The sequence below is a fragment of the Leucoraja erinacea genome, chromosome 17, assembly GCF_028641065.1.
Source record: "Leucoraja erinacea ecotype New England chromosome 17, Leri_hhj_1, whole genome shotgun sequence".
Taxonomy (NCBI): Eukaryota; Metazoa; Chordata; class Chondrichthyes; order Rajiformes; family Rajidae; genus Leucoraja; species Leucoraja erinaceus.
Window position 1 is genome coordinate 21010948 of NC_073393.1, and position 25587 is coordinate 21036534.

Below are 25587 nucleotides of genomic sequence, written 5' to 3' on the forward strand. Positions count from 1 at the left end.
AGATTGATCACTTCTGAGACTTTTTAGATACCAAAGGAATCAAGAAAAACACAAATAATGCCTTGCTGTTGGTTAAATGCAGTGAACAAACGCGATAATTCCAAATATTTTCAATTTCGTTATCTGCACGGCCAATGTTCGCCAAGCACTTTAGCTGCTGTAGTCCCTTCAGCTCTCGCTTCTCTTTACCTTCATTTCGCTTCACTTTTGGAATTCTGAATTTGGGTACGTGTCTCTCACGCTTACCCCGATTTCCACAATTTTTTACAGCGCAAAAATCCAACATTTTGGCGGTTTTTAACAGGTAGGAAAGTACGTGTATTGTGTATTAACAACATATACCGGAAGCTGCGATGTCCTCCAGATGGATTGAGCGGTTCCGTACGTCAAGCCCTATGGCCCAGTGATCTTACACGCACACCCCCTATTGCCCGTATCGCAGGTGTTGGGTGAACCCGCTGCCGGCACCGGCAGGAGGCGCGGTGGCTGGAGGACCCGTCACTACTGCCGACAGGAGGCGATGCCCGCGGTGGCTGGAGGACTCATTGCCGATACCGGCAGGTGGCTGGAGAATTCGCTTGCCAGTAGGTGCCGCGGTGGCTGGAGGACCCGCCGCCGTTGCCGACAGGTGGCTGGTGGACCCGCTATCGGTCGGTGGCGCGGTGGCTGGAGGACTCACTGCCGTTGCCGGCAGGAGGCGATGTCCGTGGAGGCAGCCGGAACCCTCGGCTTTCCCCGGCGAGCGCTGCCCGTGTCTGGGCCTCGGGCTGTGGAAGATGGCGCTGGTCGGGCCGGTCTCCCGCGCTCTGGCCGAGCGGTTGTCCCGCTGCCGGCTGTTGGTCGTGGGCGCCGGCGGCATCGGCTGCGAGCTCCTCAAAAATCTGGTGCTCGCCGGCTTCAGGGACATCGAGGTGGTAAGCGGGAGACACGGGGCGGCTCCGGGGGCGGGGAGGCCAGGCCCGGCGTGGGCGCCGGCGGGCACCGAGATCCGGGCCTCTCCTTCGGCCTGGGGGCGTGGGCAGCAGGAGTAGAGCGGCCCGGGGAGTGGAGGCCTGGGTCTGCCCGGCCCTGAGCGCGGTGGGGGCCCTGGGTCTGGGGTGTGTATCCGGGACCATGGGCTGGGCAGATGGGGATCCCTGTCAGGGGAGCGGGGTGAGCCGCGCCTCGGCTGATGTAGAAGGGTCATGGAGAGATCTGCTGGGAAATTGGAGGTTTAGAGGGATATGGGCCAAATGCGGGCAGGTGGGTAGTGTAGTGTAGATGGGGCATCTTGGTCGGCATATGCAACTTGGATTCTGTGCTGTGTGACGCGTTTGAAACTCTGGGTCAAGATGCATCTTTACGCCGATTTGGGTCAAGATCCTTTAGGCTGGAGGGTTGTTAGTTTTGGGGTGGGTGGATGAGCAGTGGGTTCGAAGCTGAGGGTTGAATGCAGGAGCTGAAGGCCGGACTATTTCTTTATGTCCCAGTGAAGTGCCTATTAGAGTCATAGAATCGTACAGCACGGAAGCAAGCCCTTCGGCCGAACTCGTCCATATTGACAAGATGTTGCATCTAAAGTAGTCCCGTTTGGCCCATCTTCCTCTGGACCTTTCATATCCACCGTTGTGTCGTGGAAAACAATAATCAACAAGTGCTCTGCAAGAGTCCTTGAAGAGCACGGTTTACGTGTTTAAATGTGTTTAGTGAAAGCAGTTCCTGGGCAGAATGCTGATCTCCCCTCCTCTTCAAAGGGTACCCATGAGAATCCTACAGTTCACGTCAAAGGGGAGATCAGAAAACATCAGGAAGGACTGGGTTTCAGAAGGAAGTCACAAGGGGAGACTGGGGGGGGGGTGTTTGGGAAGTGATGGACATCAGCCCAGGGAGGCTGGAGAGGAATAAGAGGATTAGGGGAGCCAGTGAAGTGCTTAATCGAGTATTTATTAAAATTGAGGATATATTAGATGCCTTGATGGGCATAATGGTGGATATAGCCGCAGGATCTTACAACCTATTCTAGAGGTAGGGCAAGATATTTCTGGGCCTCCGACAGCTTTAAAATCTTTTGTGGGACCTCGGGATATGTGAAAGATTTTGGAAGATGGCTACAAAATTAAATGAGATAGACATAGACATAGAAAATAGATGCAGGAGGAGGCCATTCGGCCCTTTGAGCCAGCACCGCCATTCATTGTGTTCATGGCTGATTGTCCCCAATCAATAACCCGTGCCTGCATTCTCCCCATATCCTTTGATTCACTAGCCCCTAGAGCTCTATCTAACTCTCTCTTAAATCCATCCAGCGATTTTGCCTCCACTGCCCTCTGTGGCAGGGAATTCCGCAAATTCACAACTCTCTGGGTGAAAAAGTTGTTTCTCACCTCAGTCTTAAATGGCCTCCCCTTTCTTCTAAGTGTAATTAGATGCTTAAATCATAAAGATACAAATGTGCTGGAGCAACTCAGTAGGTCAAGAAGCACCTCTGGAGAGCATGGATGGGTGACATTTTGGATCAAGACCCTTCTTCAGACAAGATGCTTAATTGACTTCATTAGCCTGGCTATATATTATTAAAACAGGGACTTTATAAAACGTTGGTTAAGCCAGGCTATAGAAAAGACACTAGAGAGGGTGAAGAAGAGATTCAGTGGGATATTACCTGAGATGGAGCGTTTCAGTTCAGAGGAGGGTTGTGTTTGTTTTCCTTGAAGCGGAAGAGGCTGAGAGAGGAACTGATTTGAGATGTGCGCAATTGTGATGGGCATAGGTAGGGTAGCTAGTTGCGTGTTCTACATGTGAGAGGGCATGGGTGTAGGCTCAGGGGTAAGTGGTTTAGATGAGATGTGAGGAAGATGTTTTTTCACCCAGAGGGTATTTGGAATCTGGGACAACTGCCCGAGGGGTGATGGAAGGTATTGAGCACTCAAAGCCACTGGAAAACAAGATGAGCGTAAATGGGTACGTGATGGTCGGCATGGCATTGATGGGCCAAATACGTGTTTCCAAGCTGTGTGGCTATTAACGCTTGTGGATAGGCTGAATGGCCTCCATGTAGTACATTTTGTGATGAAGAAACCATTTAAATTAAATAATTTATTTAACTCCTGCACCATCTTTGGAACCGACAAAACTTTGTTTCTCTCCATCTTTATTCCTCTAGGTTGATTTGGATACGATTGACGTCAGCAACCTCAACCGGCAGTTTCTTTTCCAAAAGAAACATGTTGGAAAGTCAAAAGCTCAGGTATGATTTGCCATCATCTTTAATATTATAAGAGACCCAGGCGAGGCCACATTTTGAGCACTGTATAGTTCTGGCCTCCCATCTGTTGGAAGGGGGTCATTGTTGGAAAGGGTGCAGAGGAGATTTACCAGAATGTTACTGGAGCTTGAATTATGGCGATAGGCTGGGAGTCTTTTCAGCATGGACAAATTGGGCTGAGGGGTCTGTTTCCACGTTGAATTACTCTGACTCTTAAAGACGCTTTAAATGACTCTTAGCTGGATGAACCAATTTAACTTGGCAGAAAGGTCAGTAGTGAGGGAGATATACTCACCCTGGAAAATGAGCAGATGAGTTGGGCTTGGTGGCTTGTTCTATCCTGCAGCACATCTGTGATTGGTTTGGATGCTGCTTTTGACCCTGTATTTATTTGGTTTGCAGGTGGCTAAGGAGAGTGCCCTACAGTTCTGTCCTGAGGCTAAGATTACTGCTTATCACGACAGCATCATGAAGTAAGTCGCATTTTTTCTGGGTAAGCAACAATTGGAGTCAAGGAATGAAAATCAAGCAACAAACACAGCAGATGCTGCAAATCTGAAATAAAAAAACATTAGGCCAGACAAGTTCAGTCAAGAGAGGAACATTTAGGTCAGGACCCATCATCAGAACTGGAGAAAAGAGAAAAATAGGTTATCTCTTTCCAGAGATGTTGCCAGACCTGGTTGTGTTTCCAGCACTTTTTGACTCTTAATTAGAGTCATTTATTTTAAACCGATGATTAGGCTCCTGAGCTACATGAGAAAGAGAAAAATGTTCGTCAATCTGAAAGGTGTGACTGTGCTTTGGGTTCCAGTACCTCACTGCTTCTCTCTCAGATCAGGGTGGCTCCCACCGAGAGAAAGAAGTATGTGGTGTCACATGTAACTTTCAGAACACCCCAACGCTTTGCATCAAAGGAAGATTTTTACAGTGAAAGTTTTGGCTGTACTAATCTGCTTCCCACTGCAGTAATGCAAAAAGAAAGAAAAGTATTGATCAAAGGATTCATATAAAGGGAAATAGATGCTGCGCAGAATTTCATGTGTGGGAATTATGTAATTCTTCGTCTTATCTGAAACCCTCCTATAGGGCAACACAGGTTGTTGGCCTGGGTCTTGTGTTCGGGTATTAACCGTATGGATGTATATGTTCTATGGATGATAGCGGCACTAAGTAGAAGAGTGTCTTTATTAATGCAGTTGGTTTCTGGAACACCCTGGCCCAGTAGTTGCATTGCACAGCCTAATATGAGCTATTAACAGACACTTAGACAGGTACATGGATAGACAATAGGTGCAGGAGTAGGCCATTTGGCCCTTTGAGCCAGCACTGCCATTCACTGTGATCATGGCTGATCATCCACAATCAGTACCCCACCCCGTTCCTGCCTTCTCCCCATATCCCTTGACTCCACTATCTTTTAAGAGCTCTGTCTAACTCTCTTGAAAGCATTCAGAGAATCGGCCTCCACTGCCTTCTCAGACAGAGAATTCCGCAGATTCACAACTCTCTTTCTCCTCATTTTTTTCCTCATCGCCATTCTAAATGGGCTACCCCTCATTTTTAAACTGTGGCACCTGGTTCTGCACTCCCCCAACATCAGGAACAAGTTTTCTGCCTCTAGCGTGTCCAATCCCATAATAATCTTATATGTTTCAATAAGATCCCCTCTCATACTTCTAAATTCCAGTGTATACAAGCCCAGTCGTTCCATTCTTTCAGCATATGACAGTCCAGCCATCCCGAGAATTAACCTTGTGAACCTATGCTGCACTCCCTCAATAGCAAGAATGTCCTCAAATTTGGAGACCAAAACTGCACACAATACTCCAGGTGAGGTCTCACCTGGGCCCTGTACAACTGCAGAATGAACTCTTTGCTACTATACTCAACTCCTCTTGTTATGATGGCCAACATGCCATTAGCTTTCTTCACGAGAAATAAATATAATTCTGCTGTAAGCTAATCAACCTAAAACTTGAACTTTATTTATTTTCCAACTTTAGCCTCGTGAACGTTACCCTCTTCAGTCAGAATCTGTGGAATTCATTGCAACAGACGGCTGTGGAGGCCGTCCATGGGTGTTTTTAAGTTGGAGATTGACAGATTCTTGATTAGTAAGGGTGTCGGGTTATGGGGAGAAGGCAGGAGAATGGGGTTATTAGGGAAAGATAGGTCAGCCATGATTGAATGGCAGAGTATACTTGATGGGCTGAATGGCCTAATTCTGCTCCTAGAACTTATGAACACATTGCTTATTATTTCTGGCATGTTCTGTTTTGCATTTCGGACTTGCAGCGTCTGAAATGTTCTTCCCATGTTGCTTCCATCTCAACTATGAATGACCATGGTAGTGTAGAGATATGAAAACAGATTGTGTTTTCCTAATCTAAATGCATTCCAACTGAACCAACAAATTCTCTTAGAATTAACTCAGCGTCCACTGAATCAAATAATAATAATCATTACAATTTGTCTGAAACAGACGTTTGTGAATATTGAGGCACACAGAATTTAATGTGAAAAAAACATTCACGTTAAACTCTCAACAGTGTGATTTTGTTTTTATTTCTACTAACCGATTTAAAAAAATTATTTGTTTTTCTTTGCAGCCCAGATTATAATGTGGAATTCTTCAGACAGTTTACGCTTGTGATGAATGCTCTAGATAACAGAGGTAAGGATTCCCGGGCCTTGTTCTCTTCTAGTTTTAAGACAAATAAATTTGACCGATATCTGGATATTTAGAGGGATGTGGGCCAATGCCATCTTGGTCGGCATGGGCAATGTGGGCCGAAGGGCCTGCTTTCGAGCTACACAGCTCTATGATAAAGTGATGGATGCTAGGCATAGTCATTAATTTAGACGGTATGTGTGGGATTATTTTTGTTAAATGTAATTTGACTGCACAAATGCTGAAATTCTAAGTACATTACAATCACCATAGCATCAGGAAGAGGCCTGTCAGCCTGCCCAGGGAATTTCCCAGCTAATTAGATCATTACTGATCTGTGCCATATCCCATTCACCAGCCATTGGTCTTCATTTTCATTTGCTTACCTTGCCAACAGCAGTATATTCATCATAATTGGTCTATTAATAATCTGTTCTTGTGATGTTAAGAGAATGTTGGTCAGTACACCGGGGAACATTCTCCTGCATTTCTATGAACACCATAAGACGTAGGAGCAGAATTGGGCCATTGAGTCTACTCTGCCATTAAATCATGGCTGATCTATTTTTCCCTCTCAACCCCATTTTCCTGCCTTCTCTGGTTAACATTCAACGCCCTTACTAACCAAGAAGCTATCAATCTCCGCTTTAAAAATACCAAATAACTTGGTATCCACCTGTGGCAAAGAATTCCACAGATGCACCACTCTGCACTTGCCAAGGAAGGTATATGTCCAGCTGAGAGAACATAATAGAAAACAAGTAGGCCTTGTCACCCACATCCCAATGGTAGATTAATTGACCGCTATAGTGTGCCCCTAATGTCATTCTGGGGGGGGCTCATGGGATTAGAAAGAGTCTATGTCACAGGGGCTATTGTATGGGTGATGAGATTGATCTGAGAGACAGAATGCATTTGATGGGCCAAATATCATAAGGCAGCACCTGTGGAGGGAATGAACAGACAATGTTTTGGGTCGGGACCCTTCATACTCAGATTTGTAGAAGACTGAAGAAGGGTGCTAGAGGGAGTGTCACCTGTCCATTCCCTCCACCGACGCTGCCTGCCCCGCTAAGTTCCTCCAGCACCATGTGGTTTGCTCAAGATTCCAGCGTCTGCCATCTCTTGTGTTTCTGGAAACAGCAGCTGATGCTTCACGGTTGCGTTTTCGGATCCCTGATGAGATGAGATTGTTTTTATCTATTTTTCAGCTGCCCGTAACCACGTGAATAGAATGTGTTTGGCTGCTGACATTCCTCTGATAGAGAGCGGCACTGCTGGGTACCTTGGCCAAGTCACTGTCATCAAAAAGGTACTACGTCTGGCTTGTGTTTTGTAACAGTCGGTGTATCAGTCAAAAAACTCCTCTGTTTACCCATCACAAAATGTCGCCTCTGATTGGCATACGAGGATGTTGCCAGGTCTAGAGTGCTTGATCTACAGGGAGTGGTTGGGCAGGCTAGGACTTTATTCCTTGGAGCACAGACGGATAAGGAGCAATTTTATAGTGGTGTTTCAGATCATGATGGGAATCGATAGGATGCAAGCATGGAGTCATTTACCCAGGATATGAGAATTAATAACTAGATGACATAGGTTTATAGTGAGTGAGGATGGATATAATAGGAACCTGTGGGGCAACTTTTTTCCACAAAGAGAGTGGTGGGTATATAGAACAAGCTGCCAGAGGAGGTAGTAGGGGTAAGTACTATAACAACATTTAATAGACATTTGGGCAGGTACATGGATAGGAAAGGTTCAGTGGGATATGGGCCAAACGTGGTACGGGAACTAGCCTGGAATGGGCATCTTGGTCAGCATGGATGAGTTGGGCTGAAGGGCCATGTTTCTGTGCTGTATGACTCTGAGTAAAGACAGCCCTTCATTATTCGGTACGAGGAATAGTAGCCTGCATGAGCATTGGTTGAATTAAGTTAGATGCTGATGAGCAAGTAAGCACTTAATCGACAATTCATATTAGGAAAAAAGCAAAGTCCTGCAGGAACTCAGTGGGTCAGTCAGCATCTGTGGAAGGAATGGACATGCAATGTTTTACATTGGGATCCTTTCTTCCCCATCTGACTCATCTGCTAAATCATCCTTTCCTCACCATTAACCGCCTATCACTTGCCAGGCTTTGCCCCACCACACCTCTCTTTCAACTTTCTCCCCCAGCCTTCTAGTACATCTGAAGAAGGGTCCCGACCTGAAACATCTCTGGAGGACATCATCTCTGGAGGACCAGTGATGTTTCAGGTCGGGACCCTTCTTCAGGTGGAGTAGAAAGCTGTTGCCCGACCCGCTGAGTTCCTCCAACACTTGGTGTAATGCTCATGAAACTATCATCTGCAGTTCCTTGTGTCTCCTTTATCCGGGTTAAATTCAGCTAAATTAAATGCCTCCTTACCAGTTAAGTGGGCTGAGTTTAGACTAAGTCCTTTCATTATCCTGTATCTGCACAACGTGGACGGCTCGATTGTAATCATATGTAGTGTTTCTGCTGACTGGATAAACACAACAAAAAGCTTTTCACTGTACCTTGGTACATGTGACAATAAGCTAAAGTAACTAATTAACTCTGGGCTAAGATGTAAATTGGTCTCAACCATGAGCAATCTCAGCATTTTTATTGAACAAAAACACTGCTGTAACTTGAGTGGCCCCACAGTTAATACCCTTGTATGTCAGGGTCTCGCCTGCATCTCTTTCTCAGTGTTGTTGATTTCCTCCAGTGTTTTACATTAGTTTTCATTTTCAGACAACAGTGGAGGCAGGTTGAGTAAGAGTTTGGGATCTGGTCTGATACTGGGGATATTAAACCGTTGTTGTTAATTGTCTTTGCGCAGGGCGTAACGGAATGCTACGAGTGCCAGCCTAAACCGACACAGAAAACATTCCCAGGCTGCACAATCCGAAACACTCCTTCAGAACCCATCCACTGCATCGTGTGGGCAAAGTACCTGTTCAAGTAAGCAGCAGTGGTGTGCAGCATTGTCTCACTCACTCCCTGGAACACATTTAAAAAGAGACAAGCATTGTATGTATGAATGTGGCTTGAAACAAAGTGTAATGGATACAGCCAATGGATTCCTGCTTCTGTGAGGAATTGTGCATGATAGACACATTGCAGAGAGTTGTAGATTTAGCCCAGTCCATCACAGAGGCTAGACTCCCCACCATCAACTCCATCTGTGCTTCGCTGCCTTGGAAAGTAGCCAACCTGATCAAGGATCACTCGCACCCCGGTCACTCCCTCTTCTCCCTTCTCCTGTCGGGAACAAGAGACAAATGCTTGAAATCACATACCACTAGATTCAGGAACATCTTCCCTTGTGTTATCAGACTGGGTTTGATCACATCAGTTTGGGTGGCGCAGTGGTGCAAGTAGAGTTACTGCCTTACAGCGCCAGAGATCAGGGTTCAATCCTGCCGACCGGTGCTGTCTGTACGGAGTTTGCATGTTTTCCCTGTGACCTTGTGGGTTTCCTCTGGGTGCCCCAGTTTCTTCGCACATTCCAATAACATGTGGGTTTGTAGGTTAATTAGCTTCTGTAAAAATTATCCCAATGTGTGGGATAGAACTAGTGTACGGGGTGATTGCTGGTCGGCGTGGATTCGGTGGGCCATAGTGCCTGTTTCTGCGCTGTATCTCTAAACTAAAGTTAAAGGAAGAGAGGATTTGGAGTTTTGTAGAGCAGAGCGGGTTTGACTATTGGGAGTGCATCTTCCAAATGGGCCTGTCGATGTTTTCTGTTTCTTTCCTTAGCCAGTTGTTTGGAGAGGAAGATGCGGACCAGGAGGTATCGCCCGACACGGCTGACCCAGAGGCTGCCTGTAAGTACACGCGGGGCCCTTGCCATACTTCCTCTTAACGTCACCTGTAGTAACCTACAGAGAGAGACGTCAGCCTTGCCAGCTGCAAATCCTGAGGCAGATTCCAGGGCTTTCAGCCGCATTAAATGTCTTTGCATTTGTTGGCAGGGGAGCTGTCAGATGCAGTGGCGAGGGCAGGAGCTTCCAATGAGGATGGTGGCATCAAACGTGTTTCCACAAAGGACTGGGCCAGATCCACGGGGTATGATCCTGTCAAAATATTCAACAAGGTATCGTCACTGAGATTCTTGCAGCCTCATTACACGGTGAACCGTCGTCAGGAGAAGGTGTAGAGGTGGCAACTGGTTCCATGGTCGGGGTTTGAGCTCCTGAACCAGTTGGGCCCGGTGGATATGGGGTCGTTCCATCCTAATGTCCAGCGATTCATTCGCCGGGATCTCCCCGTTCCACCAGTTCGTCACTCTTGACGGGACTGAAGTTCCATGTCCTGATCTGCTGCAGGAGATGGGCAGTAGATTTGCTTCCGTATACGGGCAGAGAGCATCCTTGACAGGGGATGGAACTCGTGCAGTGCTCTGGTTGAGAACAACTGTCCTCTTTCTGTGCTGTAACCATTCTATGAAACTGTTGGTATTAATCCTCGGTCTCCTTGAACTTGGTGTATCGCCGGTTTCATGTTGAGCTGAGGCAGGGGGTGCAATTATTCAGGGTTTAATGGTGGCAGAGGTTCAACTAAAGATTATCCGTCCATTGTAGCCACGATTTCTCACTGCCTTGCGTGACGGCCACAACCGCTGTTATCCACCCTCGGTCTCACTGATTAAAACACGTTGGGAATCTGGCTTCCCACCACCACTATACACTGCACACACGGGCTTCCCATGGCCACTATGCACTGCACACACAGGCTTCCCATCACCAGTACACTGCACACACAGGATTCCCATGGCCACTATATACTGTAAACACAGACTTCCCATGGCCAATATACACTGTAAACACAGGCTTCCCATGGCCACTATACACTGCACACACATGCTTCTCATCACCACAATACACTGCACACACAGGCTTCCCATCACCGGTACACTGCACACACAGTATTCCCATGGCCACTATATACTGTAAATACATGGCCACTATGCACTGCACACACAGGCTTCCCATGGCCACTATACACAGTACACACAAGCTTCCCATCACCACTGTACACTGCAAACACAGGCTTCCCATCGCAAAACGTTGGTATTGGTTTATTATTGCCATGTGTACTGAAATGCAGTGAAAAGCTTTGTGTGTGTGTGTGCTATCCAGTCAAATCATACCGTACATGACTATGTACGTAAGGTAGTGCAAAAAGATAAATAGATAAACTAGAGTGTAGAATATAGTGTTACAGTTGTAGAGAAAATGGAGATTTTTTAAATGTATTCTAGTATGAGGTAGGGACTACATCGTAATTTATGGAAGGACTGTATAGTAGTTTGATAACAGCGGGGACGAAGCTGTTCCTGAAACTGGTGGTATGTGCTTTCAAGCTTTAGTATCATTGCCCAATGGGAGAGGGAGTAACTGGGTTAGAAATGCCCCTTCGTTATGTCGGCTGTTTTTCAGAGACATCGTGAAGTATAGATGCAGGCAATGGTGGGGAGGCTGGTTTATTTAATAGAGTGGGATACATCCACATTTCTCTACACTTGAGCATTATGTTATCAGAAAAATGAGATGTTATTAAACTTCAATTTAAATTTCAGATTTTTCAGGCGATGAGTGAACAATCTTCACATACTAATTCTTTTGCAGCTTTTCAGAGATGATATAAAGTACTTACTGACAATGGACCAGCTGTGGCGCAAAAGGAAAGCTCCTGTGCCACTGGACTGGACTGCTGTAGAGAGAGTTGGTAAGTCTGCAGAAGGAAATAAACAGTAAGCTTGCCAGCATCACCCAGAAATCCCCTTCAGTTTGGCTCTGTGGCAGATACAGGGTGTGTCTGATCCAGGGTGCTATCCAGTCAAATCATAACATACATGACTATAACAGGTAGTGCAAAAAGAAAAATACCAGGGTTTAATTAACGTAAAGCAATACATTCCAGAAACAGCCTCATATCCTCTTAACTCCTTCCTATCCATATCAGTCCAAATGCCCTTTAAAACCATATTTTCATATTTTCTCCTGGTGCCGGGATGTGTTAACTCCAATCAACGTGTTGCAGCTATCGAAAGGCAGCAAGGATTCTGTAGGGGAACAGTCAGGGGGCAGGTGGGTGTTCGTTTAGCTTAGTTTACTCAAAGATTGGTGTACCCAAAGGTTGATGAATCAAGTAGCAACTCTCGCATCAACCTATGGATGCACCAATCTGCTCCCTAGGACCTGTAGAATCCTCGCTTCCAAACAAGCACTGCAATAACACCCTATGCAAGGGCATAACATATATTAAATAAAATATAACGCACAATGCATGTACATAGAATATATAAAATAACAACACACACTGCAAGGACACACTGAGGGAGTTAGATGTGGCCCTTGTGGCTAAGGGGATCAGGGGGTATGGAGAGAAGGCAGGTACGGGATACTGAGTTGGATGATCAGCCATGATCATATTGAATGGCGGTGCAGGCTCGAAGGGCCGAATGGCCTACTCCTGCACCTAATTTCTATGTTTCTATGACATAAAATCCAAAAGCACGATTATGATGCTGAGGTTTTATAAGACACTGCTTAAACTACATTTGGACATTGAGAGCAGTTTTGGGCCCTCTACAATGCATTCAGGAAGTATTCAGACCCCTTCACTTTTTCCACATTTTGTTACGTCACAGCCTTATTTTAAAATGTATTTAAAAAAATTTTTTTATCATCAATCCAATCTACACACAATACCCCAGAATGAAGAAGCGAAAACAGGTGTTTAGAAGTTTTTGCAAAGTATTTGAAAATAAAGAACTGGAGAATGATCCCAGGGATGATTGGGTACACATGATGAGTGTGTGATGGCTCTGGGCCTGTACTCGCTGGAGTTTAGAATGGGATCTGATTGAAACTTAATGAATAATGAAAGGCCTGGATAGAGTGGATGTGGACAGGTCCTCTCCCTCCACTGTGTAACGGTGTTGTTTGTGTCGATTAGAGATGGGCTCGTCCCTGCAGCAACCGAGCGCCTCTCCGACCGGCCTGAAGGACCAACAGGTCCTGGACGTGAGGAGCTACGCACACTTGTTTGCGCGAAGTGTGGATCACCTCAAAGCTCGTCTGGCGGAGAAGGGGGACGGAGGGGAGCTGGTCTGGGACAAGGTCAGAACGAGTTCTTGTCATGGTTGTTTTCTAAACGTTAACCAGTGTTTATTGCTTTTAATTAATTAGTTCAGGTTATTTGACTTGGAGACCGAATTAACATTTCCACAGAAGAAGGAAACAATCGCAAATGGGTGATCGGTTGTTGGTGTGGGGTGAAGGGCCTGTTTCCATACTGTATATTTTAATGTCAATCGTCATCTCCGTGTTCATGGATGCCCCCTAACCTGATGTTGGGAAGTTGTCCACCCCTAACACAGGACCAGAGTAGTAAGCCGAGCGGTTTGGATGCAGCATCAGAACCTCTTTCACCAGCCGTTGCTGCTGCCAGACGGAGAGGCAGTCAGCAACTGCTGGGCATGAGGTGGTGATAACTGCAGGGGTACACGCGCTACCAGGCGAGATATCATAGAGCGTGAGGACAGAGGAGGCCGTGAAGATGGTGGGGTGTTCAGAGATATGGTAACAGTTCCGAATTCTGCGATATGGGGGCTAATCAGGGACTAATGTAGGTCTGTAGGCATGGAGCGATCTGATAGGTTACGATCTGGGTGCTTTGGGTAACCCCTGACCGATGGAGGAACAGAGGCCACAGGAACATGCTGGAGTGCGGAGATGGTGCCTGGGCTGTGTGTATACAGGGCTTGCCTGCTCCTGAACTAATGGCCATCCCTTTAATCTGTGTGCCTTGGTTGTGTCCCCAGGATGATGCACCAGCCATGAACTTTGTGACTGCTGCTGCCAACCTGCGAATGCACATCTTCAGTATTAACATGAAGAGCAAGTTCGACGTGAAATGTAAGGTTTGCACGTTAAAGATTAGTTGCCAACGTATTCTCTGTCTTGAATCACCTTGCTGTTATGCCTTTGATGTTGATCGTTGAATAGCTACGACTGCAGGAACGCTGCCTGACGCCCCTCTCTCTGCCCTTGAATGCCAAGGTCATCAATCTCTGTTAGAATAGCCAGGGACACTGTGTGAGGAGCAGGTTAAGAACACTTTAGGAATTGGATCAGACACCCACTGCCCTCGTGTTTCAGCACTGCTCCCGAAAACATGTTTAAAATGATTGCCGGTGTTTCTTGTCGCTGGGATGTGACACCACTGGCATTCATTGTCCATCAGTAACTGTCACTGCGCTTCAGAGGCAGGTTCGAGTCAACCACATTATTGGGTCTGGAGTCACATATACATCAAACCTGTATGCGAAGCAGATTTACACTGAGCCCGATATTCTACACAATCATCCCTTGCCTTTCTCCTCAGAGTTCTCCAGCAGATTAATTGTTGCTCTAGATTCCAGCATCTGCGGTCTCCTGCGACTCCAACCCTGTCTCTGAGATCAAGTCGCCAGCCACCCTCGTCCACAATGGGTGATTGTCACAACAGGAACTGAACACTGCATTGTTCACCAAGCTGCCTTCCAAATGAAATGTTAAACTTTGCCAGATCCTCTTCGTGAAACACACCTACAAGATCCCACTGTACCCTTTTGGAAATGTGTTCTTCCCGGTGTCTTGGGTCAACAATTATTCTCTCAATCGACATGACTAAAGTAGATGTGTAGGAAGGAACTGCAGATGCTGGTTTATACTGAAAATGGACACAAAGTGCCGGAATAACTCAGTGTGTCAGGCAGCTTCTCTGGAGAAAAAAGATGGGTGATGTTTCGAAATGTCACCCATTCTTTTTCTCATGAGATGCTGTCTGATCTGCTGAGTTACTCCAGCACTAAACTGCAAGACGTCTGTTGGTCAGACAAGTTTAGCTTTTATGGGTTTATTATTGTCACGTGTACCGAGGTACAGTGAAAAGCTTTTTTTACACGCTCTCCAGTCAGCGACAAGACTATACATGATTACAATCAAGCCGTCCACCGTGTACAGATAGCATAGTTAGTGTACGAAATGCTGCTGTTGAAAATGTGCTATGTATATAAAAGGAATATATGTGCAAAGATAAATACTCTGTAGAAGAGGCAGTGTTTGTGGAGAGAGAAAAACAAAGATCTTTCTCAGAGTTGAAGATGTCTTTCTTGCATTTATGTATACAACCTGATTACTTGGACCAGTTGGTGATCAAGCAATGGTTGTCTAGCAAAGAATTAATGCGCGGGAGAAAGTCGAGAGCTTGTAAACACTGTGCTGTGCCAGCAGATGGCAGCAGTAGACTGATAGACAAATGCCTCTGCTGGACTCTGTACTGGTGCAGGGAGCTCTCATAGCTGGTGGCCAGCTCCACTGTTCCTTTGGTGGAAGCATTGAGTGGAAGTCAGAGAGGGAGAGAACAACAACTGTTTCCTTGGTGCCGTAAAGGCATACAGCTGTACAGCACAGGATCAGGCCCTTCAGCCCGCCATGTCCATACCAACTAATTTGGCTTATTGGGTATGGCCTTGATTCTGTTGGCTGCTTTCATTTCAGGTCAATGACCATTCATCATAACCGAGAGATGTTACGAGGTGATGCACCATCTGTTGCATTTGGCCCCTATCCCTTTAAATGCTTCCTGTCATATATACAAATATATTTTGAAAACCATAATTGTATCCGCTTCTATAGCTTCCTCTGGCAGCTCATTCCAGATATGGACTACCCTCTTACTGGAAAAGTTGTTCCTGAGGTCCCTCTTAAATCTTTCCCCTCGCCATAAGCATGTGCACTCGAGTTTTAGAATCCCTGGGGAAAAAGACTGTTCACTTTATCCATGCCCCTCGTGATCTTGTACACCCCAATAAGGTCACCGCTCGGCCTCTTGCACTCCAAGATAAAGAGTCCAAAGATAGGTGCAATTAGTGAATTCCGCTTGTCTTGGTCGTCGTACAGAAATATTTCACCCCTCCATCCATGTTAACCATCAAGACCCTATCGTGCTAATCCCATTTTCCAGCCCTTGGCCTAGAACGTGCTATGTTTTAGTGATCTAACTGCTTGTCTAGATATTCCTCAAACATTGTGAGATTCTCTGCCTCCATGAGCTCCTTGCAGTGTGTTCCAGGTGGGAGCAGGGAATACAGAGTCAGGTGTCTTCCTATAATGGCCCTTTGGGAAATGACGACTGGTTTGGCTGGGATTTGTACTGTGGTTGGCCAGGCTGTTGGTCTCATTGTCCAAGGGCAGCAGTGAAGAGAAGACTCTGTCATAGTTTTAAAGCACTCATTGTCCCTGGAACTGAACCCCAGCAACAATTCCTTTGGCAGTGAATTGGGAGCGACACTCCCATGATCAAACACAGGCTGCACGGTGGCGCAGAGGTAGAGTTGCTGCCTCACAGCGCCAGAGACCCGGGTTTGATCCGGAATACGTGGGCTGTCTGTACGGAGTTTAAACATTCCATGACCATGAGGGTTTTCTTCAGGTGCTCCAGTTTCCTCCCACACTCCAAAGATGTACAGGTTTGTAGATTAATTCGGCTTTGGTAAAAATTGTAAATTGTCCCTAGTGTATTGGGTAGTGTACGGGATTGCTGTTCTGCGTAGGCTCAGTGGGTGGAAGGGACTGTTTCCGTGCTGTATCTCTAAACTAAATTAAACTAACAAAGGTCTAGTTGGTTGTGGTGAAAAGCTGCAGCAAACTTTGTGACCCTGTGTTTTGGATCAGCAGGTTTGTTAATTCATTAATTTACTCCAACACTTTGTTTCCTTTTATATAAACCAGCATTGGCAATTCCTTATTTCCACTTTGTTAATTTGCCTCCTTGCTCTTAGCCATGGCAGGCAATATCATCCCGGCGATCGCCACCACCAACGCAGTCATCGCTGGCCTTATCGTTTTGGAAGGACTGAAGATTCTCTCAGGCAACATGGAGCAATGCAGGACAGTGAGTTTTGGGAGAAGTGGCGCAGTGGGGAGGATGGAGAAAGAGCCACTGGGCGGCTCAAGTCAACTGTGTGGAGCCCTCTAGTGGGGTCTCCAGCCACTGGGAGCTTCCTTCTTCAGTAGGGTCTGGGACAGAATGATTGTGGTACAAGTGTGGCGAATGATGTGGACGCTGGGAGATCGTGAATGTGATAGATATCAGTATTGGTTTTTTATTGTCATCTGTACCACGATACAGTGAAAAACTTGCTTTGTGTGCTATCCATTCAAATCATACTCCACAAGTATAATCGAACCATGCAGTACGGGCAAAGGGAGTGCAAAGAGAAAATACCAGAGTGCAGAATAAAAAGTACAGATAAAAATAGTGTCAGGTCCGCAATGAGGTGATCAGGAATATATCCTATCTTATGGGAAGATGCTATTGCTGTATCCAGTGGTGGGTGCTTGCAAGATTTTGTATCTACTGCCCAATGGGGAGAGGGGATAGAAGGGAATGACAGGGGTGTGAGTGGTTCTTGTTTGTGTTGACTGCTTTCCCAAGGCAGTGTGAAGTGTAGATGGAGTCGATGAAGGGATGCTGGTTTGTTTGGACTGGGCTACATCCACAACTCACTGCAATTTCTTGTAGTCTTGCCACATTGAGCAGTGGTGCATCTCGATGGGATGCTTTCTACGCTGCATCTGTCGAGGTTGGAGACGTTTAACTTCCTTACACTATTGAGGAAGTCGAGGCGTTGCTGTGCTCTCTTGGCCACAGCTGGTCATGTAAGGGGCTGAATAGCCCTCTACCACCTGTGTGCTAGTCTGTGGACCAACCAAATCATCCTGCCTCCATCACGTTCTGGACCGTTCTGCTTCTCTGGAGTGAGCGTTATCATTTCTTAGCTGTACATGGAGGCCCTGGTTCCCTCTGTCACTTTTAACCGTTGGCTTTGATGTTGGCAGATCTTTCTAAACAAGCAGCCAAATCCGCGGAAGAAGTTGCTGGTGCCGTGCACCCTGGACCCGCCGAATGCCAGCTGCTACGTGTGCTCCATCAAACCCGAGGTGACCGTCAAGCTCAACACCCACCGCGTCTCCGTCCAGATGCTGCAGGACCGGGTAAATCTCTTGCACTTCTCTCACAACATGGGGGTGCCCGAGAATGTGGCCAACACTAACACCCCCCCCCCCCCCCCCACTGCCAGCCCCCTTACCCGTCTGTCCCATGTACAGGTTGCTCACAATCTCACTAAACAACACATCAGGCTTGAGTGGGTGTGCACACACTATTCACCACACAAACCTCTGTGCCACCCGCTGTCATAGAGGGTCTCAGCCCCAGGTTCGATCCTGACGTTTGGTGCTGTCTGTGTGGAGTTTGCACGTTCTCCCTGTGACCGCATGGGTTTCCTCAGGTTTCTTCCCACATCTCAAAGACGTGCAGGTTAATTGGCTAACCTATTGGCTCCCACTTAGTAAACTGATAGGTTAATTGGCCTCTGTACACTGTCCCTAGTGTGTAGGGAGTGAATGAGAAAGTGGGATATATAGAACTAGTGTGTGAATGGGTGATTGATGGTCAGCACAGACTAGGTGGGCCGAAGGGCCTGTTTGTATCACTAAATCTCTAAAATGTACAGCACAGGCACAGGACTTTCGGTCCATCTTGTCCATGCCGACTGTTAACATACTGGGCAGGTCTCACTTATCTGCATTTGGCCGGTGCCCTCTAAACCCTTTTTATTCTGATAACAAAGTTGTAGCTTACCCAAACTGCACACACTTACAGTATTATCCATCGCCACAGAGAAGATATTACATTTTGTTCCTCCACTGCAAACTGTTTTATATTAACACCTCACAGCTCCCTCTGTTGCCCTCGCCAATACTCCACCAGCCAAGTCACGCTGCACCTTCCCCCTCTCCACCCCCCCCCCCCCCCCCCCCCCCCCCCTCTCCTGTACGCTTAGCTCCCATCCAGATACCCTCAGTATGGGAAACATTTCCCTTGAGATGGAGCCACAGGGAATTGCAGGTGCTGGAATCCTGAGCAATAATCAGTGCTGGGGAAACAACGGGTCAGGCAGCATCTGTGGAGAAAATGGACAGGCAACATTTTCGGTTGGGACCATTCTTTCCCTTTAGATCTTGTCTGAACCCCTGACTCCTCATTGTAAACCAACACCCCACTGTGGGGATAAGGTTCCTACTCTATCTTAAATGCCCCTCATAATTCTATATATCTCTGTCAAGGCAGCCACCTCTGCACCAAAGGCGACAAACTAAGCCTGTCGCTTCTGTCCATATAACTGCAATGCCTCCAGAAAAACAAGAACCTGGTGAATCTCCGCATCCTTTCCAGCATAATCGCATCCTCCCAATAAACCGTCCCCTAGAAATGGTGCCATCGGTTTAGATTTGCCGTGCTCACTTTCTGACCTTTCTAGTTTGGGTGGTGACTCAATTCTCCCAGCATGTGGATGTCTGGGGTGTAAAACTGCTGGCTCCACGGAGAACATTCTCCTGTGTTAACGGCTGCTTCTCTGGATTTGCTCAGATCTTGAAGGATAAATTTGGAATGGTGGCTCCTGATGTTCAGATAGAAGACGGCAAGGGAACAATCCTCATCTCCTCAGAGGAGGGAGAAACTGAAGGTACGTACATGTTCCCAGTCTCTCCTGACCGGATCAGTCATGGGTTCACGTTTCTGCTCCAGGGACAACGATTGGGTTGATAGTCTGAAGAAGCGTCTCTACCCGAAACGTCACCTATTCCTTCACTCCATTGATGCTGCCTCACCCGCTGAGTTTCTCTAGCATTTTCGTCTACCTACGATTGGGTTGATGTTCTGTCCCAGCCTTGACGAAACAATTGAGATCCGCAACACATGATGAATGACACAGCTGATGCCTCGCAGCGCCGGAGACACTGGTTCAATCCTGACATCAGATGTTGTCTGCGGATATTTACACATTCGCTCAATGACCGCGTGCGTTTCCTCCGGGTGCTCCGGTTACCTCCCACTGGGAGGGTCTGTAGGTTAATTGACACACTGTAAAATGCCCCGAGTGTGCAGGGAGAGATGAGAAATTGGGATAACAAAGAACTTGTGTGAACGGGTGATCGATGGTTGCCGTGGACTCGGTGGGCGGAAGGACCTGTTTCCGCGCTTTATCTTTCACTCTCTTGGGTGGGTGTGAAAGATCTCGCCCTGCTGTTGATATGTTGAAGAACAGGGAGTTTTAACCAGTACTTATTCCTTCGTGGACATCACCAAATAGGATTCTTTGGCTGCTCTCTGGGGAGTTTGCTATCCATCACTGGTTCCACTGTTGCAACAGTGGCGATGTGCGACGCTTGCAGAGTTTAGCGATGAAGAATCCTGACTGACCGTGTAGCTGTGCACAGCGCTGAGATTAAGGTGTTGGCTGAGCAAAGGCTGGGCTTTGGGTGCTGTACCTGACGTATCTCTGGTGGTCATATGTTTAATCAATAATGTTTTATTATTAATGTTTAACGTTTTATGTGTCATTCCTAACTGTCACTGTATGTCGTTGTCACTTGTGGGCGGAGCACCAAGGCAAATTCCTTGTATGTGAATACTTGGCCAATAAACTTATTCATTCATTCATTCTTTGCAGCAAACAACAACAAGAACCTCGCTGAGTTTGGTATCCGTAACGGCAGCCGTCTACAGGCTGACGATTTCCTACAAGACTACACTCTGACCGTCACGCTTCTGCACAGGTGAGAATCCCTGCCCTCACTGCTCCATATGGCACGAAGCTCAAACGGTTTACGTGAAACACCCCATCTCAGCGGCGTTCCCTACCCTTGTGCCCCGAGGTATGTCTGCTCACCCACTGGTATATCATTGGTGTGAGCTGAGAGCAAAAATGAGTTTATTATTGTTATTATTACCTGAGGTACAGTGAAAAGATTTGTCTTGCATGCTATCCTTTCAGATCACATAAATATAATCAAACTCGGGTACTCAAATAGGTAGTGCAAAGGGGAAGATACAGAGTGCAGAATATAGTTCTCAGCATTGTAGCGCATCAGTTCCATAGACAATGTCCGCAATGGGGTCGAGGTGAATTGGACAGTAACCTAGCTTATGGTAGGACTGTTCAGATGCCTGATAACAGAGGAGGGGGGGGGGGGGGGGGGGGGGGGGGGTGGGGAGAAGCTGTTCCTGAGTCTGGTGGTGCGCGCATTAGAACTTCCATACCTTCTGCAGGATGGGAACAGGGAGCAGAAGGAATGACTGGGGTGGGACAAGTGAAGTGGAGGTGATGATGTGGATTCTGGGGTGGATGATGGACCAGGCTCCATCCACAACTCTGAATTTCTTGGGGTCTTGGACAGAACTGTTCCCAAAGCAAGCAGTGATGCAATCTGACGGTATGCTTTTTACGATGCATCTGTATAAGTTTGTAGTCACTGAAGAGGTGCTGAATTTCTTCAGTCTTCTCAGGAAGTAATCTTCTTGGCTGTTACATCAATGAGTCATGGACCGCACACAGATTTGTCCCAATTGAGACAGCAGGTCCACAGCTCTCTGATGAGCAGCAGATTTTGAGGGAAACCCAACGGGTGAACTGTACGTGGACTTACGTAAGCAAGTTCCTCAATGCGACATGGAGCAAGTGTTTGTTGAGGAAGCATGTGGCTGGTGATAATGCCTGGTTTATAATGGACCCCGCGGGCCGCTGACCTGTTCCTTGTCTTCTGTTTTGGCCGCTTGAAGTGAAGATCTGGAGAAGGACGTTGAGTTCGAGGTGGTCGGAGATGTCCCAGACAAGGCACCTCATCGGCTGAGCGAGGAAGATGGCAAGGTCATCACCAACGGCAGTGACGATGGAGCCCAGCCATCCACGTCCAGAGGTAACGCGTCACCCTCCCGTTGGAGCAAGCAGGCTTTTACCTTTACCCTGTCAGCCTCTCCCAGCCCAGTGACTACCCTTCTCTCCTCATCCCTCATGATCCCAGGGCAAGTGCACTTGCATGCTCGCATGCTCCCCACGGGGCAATCACCTCATTCCATCCGCCGCCTTCAGCATGAGTGTGGCCTTCAGTACAGAGGCAGCAGCTCTAGTTCTAGAGGGTCACATCAAGGCTTTCTCTGCACTTCGAGAGGTCGAATGTAAGGGGACATTACCCAATTAATGCAGTTAACAGCGTTGATGTACAGAGGAATCTTGAGGTCCCACTCCTTGAAGTCCAAAGCTCCCTGAAGGTGTAATCAATCAGTCATCAGATTTGGGCGGACAGTGGCGCAGCGACAGAGCTGCTACCTTACAGCGCCAGAGACCCAGGTTCAATCCTGACTACGAAGTTTGTCTGTTCTCCCTGAGACTGCGTGGGTTTTCTCTGGGTGCTCCCACATTCCAAAGATGTACGCTACAATAGAACTTTATTTACCCCAGGAGGGAAATTAATTTGCCGACAGTCATAAAAAAGCACAAAATACGTGAAACATGAAAGTAAAGTGACGAATGGTAAGACTTTGCAGATGTGCAAAGACTGAGGAAGTGGGGGGTCAGTCTCAGTCTACCCCATGACAGAAGGAAACAACCCAAATTAGTGTTTAAAAGACTCCCCTACAGTGAGAAAACCTACTCATAATTTTATAAATCTTTCATGTCACCTCTTTGCTTCAGGGGAAACAGTCCCAACCTGATCAGTCGCTCCTTGTAACCCAAACCCTCCAATCCAGACAACATCCTTGTGAATCTTATCTGTACAACCTCTTAATCACATCTTAGTCACATATTAGATTTAGAAAGAAATTGGTCCGGATTTCAGGAGAGTGGGGTGTTGTGGACCTGGGTGGGTCCAGTCCTCTCCTTGTTGTACCCTGGTGGTGCTGCCAGTACCAGGCACGGTGCCTGGTACCTCCTTATGGTCGGTCTCTGGTGTTGCCGATACCAGGCATTGCCTCACCCTCAAGTGGCTTGGTGGGTCCAGTCCCTCCCTATGTTGTACTCTGACGTTGCTGTCTCTCCCTCCCTGTCTAACGCTGCCCCCTTCCCCAGCTGCAGAACAGGATGACGTGCTGATCGTCGACTCAGACGAGGAGATGCCCTCATCCAGCGGAGCCGAGGGTGATGGCGAGAGCCGCAGCCTGAAGAGGAAGTTGGAGGAGGAGGCGGGAGGCGGAGGCGGGGTGAAGCGGAGGTGTACCGAGCAGGAGGAGGAGGAGGAGGACGTCATCGCTCTGGACTGAGGGGCCGGTTGGTGCCACATGGTGCTGACGCTTAGACCCGGGGTGGGGATGGTTAGTCGAGTAGGTGGGGGTTGGCACGGCAATGTTTCAGACAGAGGGAGCTGAGTGACAGGTCCCAGCCTTAAACTATCAGGTCAAAGCCGCAGGGTGGGGAGGGGGATGGGCAGAGGCCAGGGGCAGCTCAGAGGGGCACCCACTCAATGGACCGGGCACTCATGCCCATAACATCACTGGTATAACTCAGCACTCACATCTTTGGGTTCGCTCCTCAATAACTGCTCCCTAGCATCAGCTCAACCTGCCTCCCCTCCCCATCTCGACTCTGAATCTACTTATAAATCTCGCTGTTGATAAAGTATTAAACGTTCCTCTTTGTATAACTTAAGATCAAACAGCGATGTGTTTTGTAAATTGCTGTAAACACTTAATTTCTCCCACAGCCCTGTTTGTACTTCCTGAACATTGGAGCCTCTTTTATCAGTTCCAGGGGCCGTTCCTCGTGTCTTGTTACAGTTTGTAGTTATTTATATGTGACTTTTGTATAACACAGATATCTTGTTCGTAACTTGCGCAAACCCCGACAATTGTGTGTGGGTTGTGAGTGGGATGGCGAGCGACAGGGTTGTGTGTGTGCAGTGACCTGGAGGTGTCTGACTGTGACATCCCTGGCTGGCTGTGACTCGGGCTACACGCCATACGTACCCAGGCGTGGTTGGGGAGCAAAAGGATCAGGGCATTTTCAGGCACCAGTTGACAGATTCCACAGGGAGAGGAGGGGAAAAACCGATTGGAATTTGCAACTGCACTGTTGTGCATCCAGTACTGATCTGATCAACCTGTTCGATGTTTAGAGAGATACATTGCAGTGTTGCTGGAAGTATTTTTGTAGCAAATTGACATTGTTGTTTCATTACAGTTTTTTTTGTATCCGAATCGACTATAAACATAAGGAAAAGCTTTGTTATGAATGGCAGTTTTCCTGATTAAAACATTCATTGTGTAAAGTCCCCGTCTCTTCTCACTGAATCAAAGGTTTAATGGTTTGGTTTGTTTATTGTCACGTGTACCAAGGTACAGTGAAAATCTTGTTTCCTTTCCAAATCGAATCATACTATGCATGTGTACAGTCAAGCCACACACAAGTACGACAGGTAGTGCCAAGAGAAAAATACCAGAGTGCAGAATATAGGGGAGGGAAAGGGAAGCAGAATGAGAGGTGGGGTGGGAAATGGCCAGTTAAGTGATATAGGTTGGGTTGGCAGATGGGTGAGTGGCTGCAGTACTTGTACACGCTGGTGGTGGGAACGGATGTTCCAATGACTGGACTGACAGTCTCTGAATCAGACACCCAGGGTCGATCCTGAGTTTGGGTGCTGTCTGTGTGGCGTTTGCACGTTCTCCCTGTGACCAGGTGGGTTTGTCTGGGTGCTCAGGCTTCCTCCCACACCTCAAAGACATGAGGATTTGTGGATTAATTGGCATTGTAAATTGCCCCTAGTGTGTAGGTTGTGTAGAATCTGGGGGGAATTGATAATGTAGAGAGACTAAAGTTGGATTAGATTAGTGTAAATGAACGGTTGATGGTCAGCTTTATTAACGTCATGTGGACCGAGGTAGTGAAAAGATGTTTTGCATGCTATCCAGTCAGCTCTGATAAATAAATACAATCAAGTCAAACTCGGGTACGATAGGTAGAGCAAAGGAGAAGTTAGAGTGTGGAATATAGTTTTCAGCATTGTAGCGCATCAGTTCCAGAGACAAAGTCCAATGTCTCCAATGGGGTAGAGGGGACCGTTCAGAAGTTTGATAATAGAGGCAAAGAAGCTGTTCTTGAGTCTGGTGAAGCGCACTTTCTTCTGTACCTTTTTCAGGATGAGTCCAGGGAGAACGAATGACTGAGATTCAACAAGTCTTTGATTATGTTTGCTGCTTTCCTGAGGCAGCATGAAGTGTAGATGGAGTCAATGATGGGGAGTCTGGTCTATGTGATGGACTAGGAACTATACACCACTCTGCAATTTGTTGCGGTCTTGGGCAGAGTTGTTCCCAAACCAAGCGGTGATGTCAACTGACAGAATGCTTTCTATGTTGAAGGTGGGTCAAAGGGCCTGTTTGCCTGCTGTAACTCTACCTCTGCACATCAGTTCATCCCAAACCTGTGGCATTAAGTGATGGCTGAGGGCACAGGTGAATCCCCACTGAGGCTCTTTGTCATCCCTCATTCCTTATCGGGAACATACTTCTGTTCCTTTCATTGTTGCGAGTTCAAAATCCTGGCTGTTGGGTTATGGGGAGAAGCAGGAGAATGGGATTAGGAGGGAAAGATAGATCTGCCATGATTGAATGGTGCAGTAGACGTGATGGCTGAATTGCCTAATTCTTCTCTCATCACTTATGACCTTATAAGTAGGAGCAGTTTTGGGTCCCATATCTGAGGAAGGATGCGCTGGCATTGAAGAGGGTCGAGAGGAGGTTTACAAGAATGATCCCCGGGATGATCTC

The 25587-nt window shown here is 47.2% G+C and overlaps 1 protein-coding gene across 2 annotated transcripts; it reads left to right on the forward strand.

Moving 5' to 3' along the window:
• Positions 1-718: 718 nt before the first annotated feature.
• uba2 (ubiquitin-like modifier activating enzyme 2) lies at positions 719-24090 on the forward strand. 2 transcript variants are annotated; one of them, XM_055648795.1, is made up of 17 exons: positions 719-914; positions 3143-3226; positions 3647-3717; positions 5857-5921; positions 7130-7230; positions 8765-8886; positions 9685-9752; positions 9900-10021; positions 11556-11655; positions 12889-13052; positions 13757-13850; positions 16760-16872; positions 17820-17975; positions 19414-19510; positions 20498-20603; positions 21607-21743; positions 22901-24090. In XM_055648795.1, the coding sequence occupies exons 1-17, from the start codon at positions 777-779 to the stop codon at positions 23083-23085; spliced, it is 1923 nt and encodes a 640-aa protein (XP_055504770.1). In that variant the 5' UTR covers positions 719-776; the 3' UTR covers positions 23086-24090. The 2 variants fall into 2 exon arrangements, with proteins under 2 accessions (XP_055504770.1, XP_055504769.1); XM_055648794.1 differs by having other exon boundaries at positions 720-914; positions 22895-24090.
• Positions 24091-25587: the final 1497 nt, after the last annotated feature.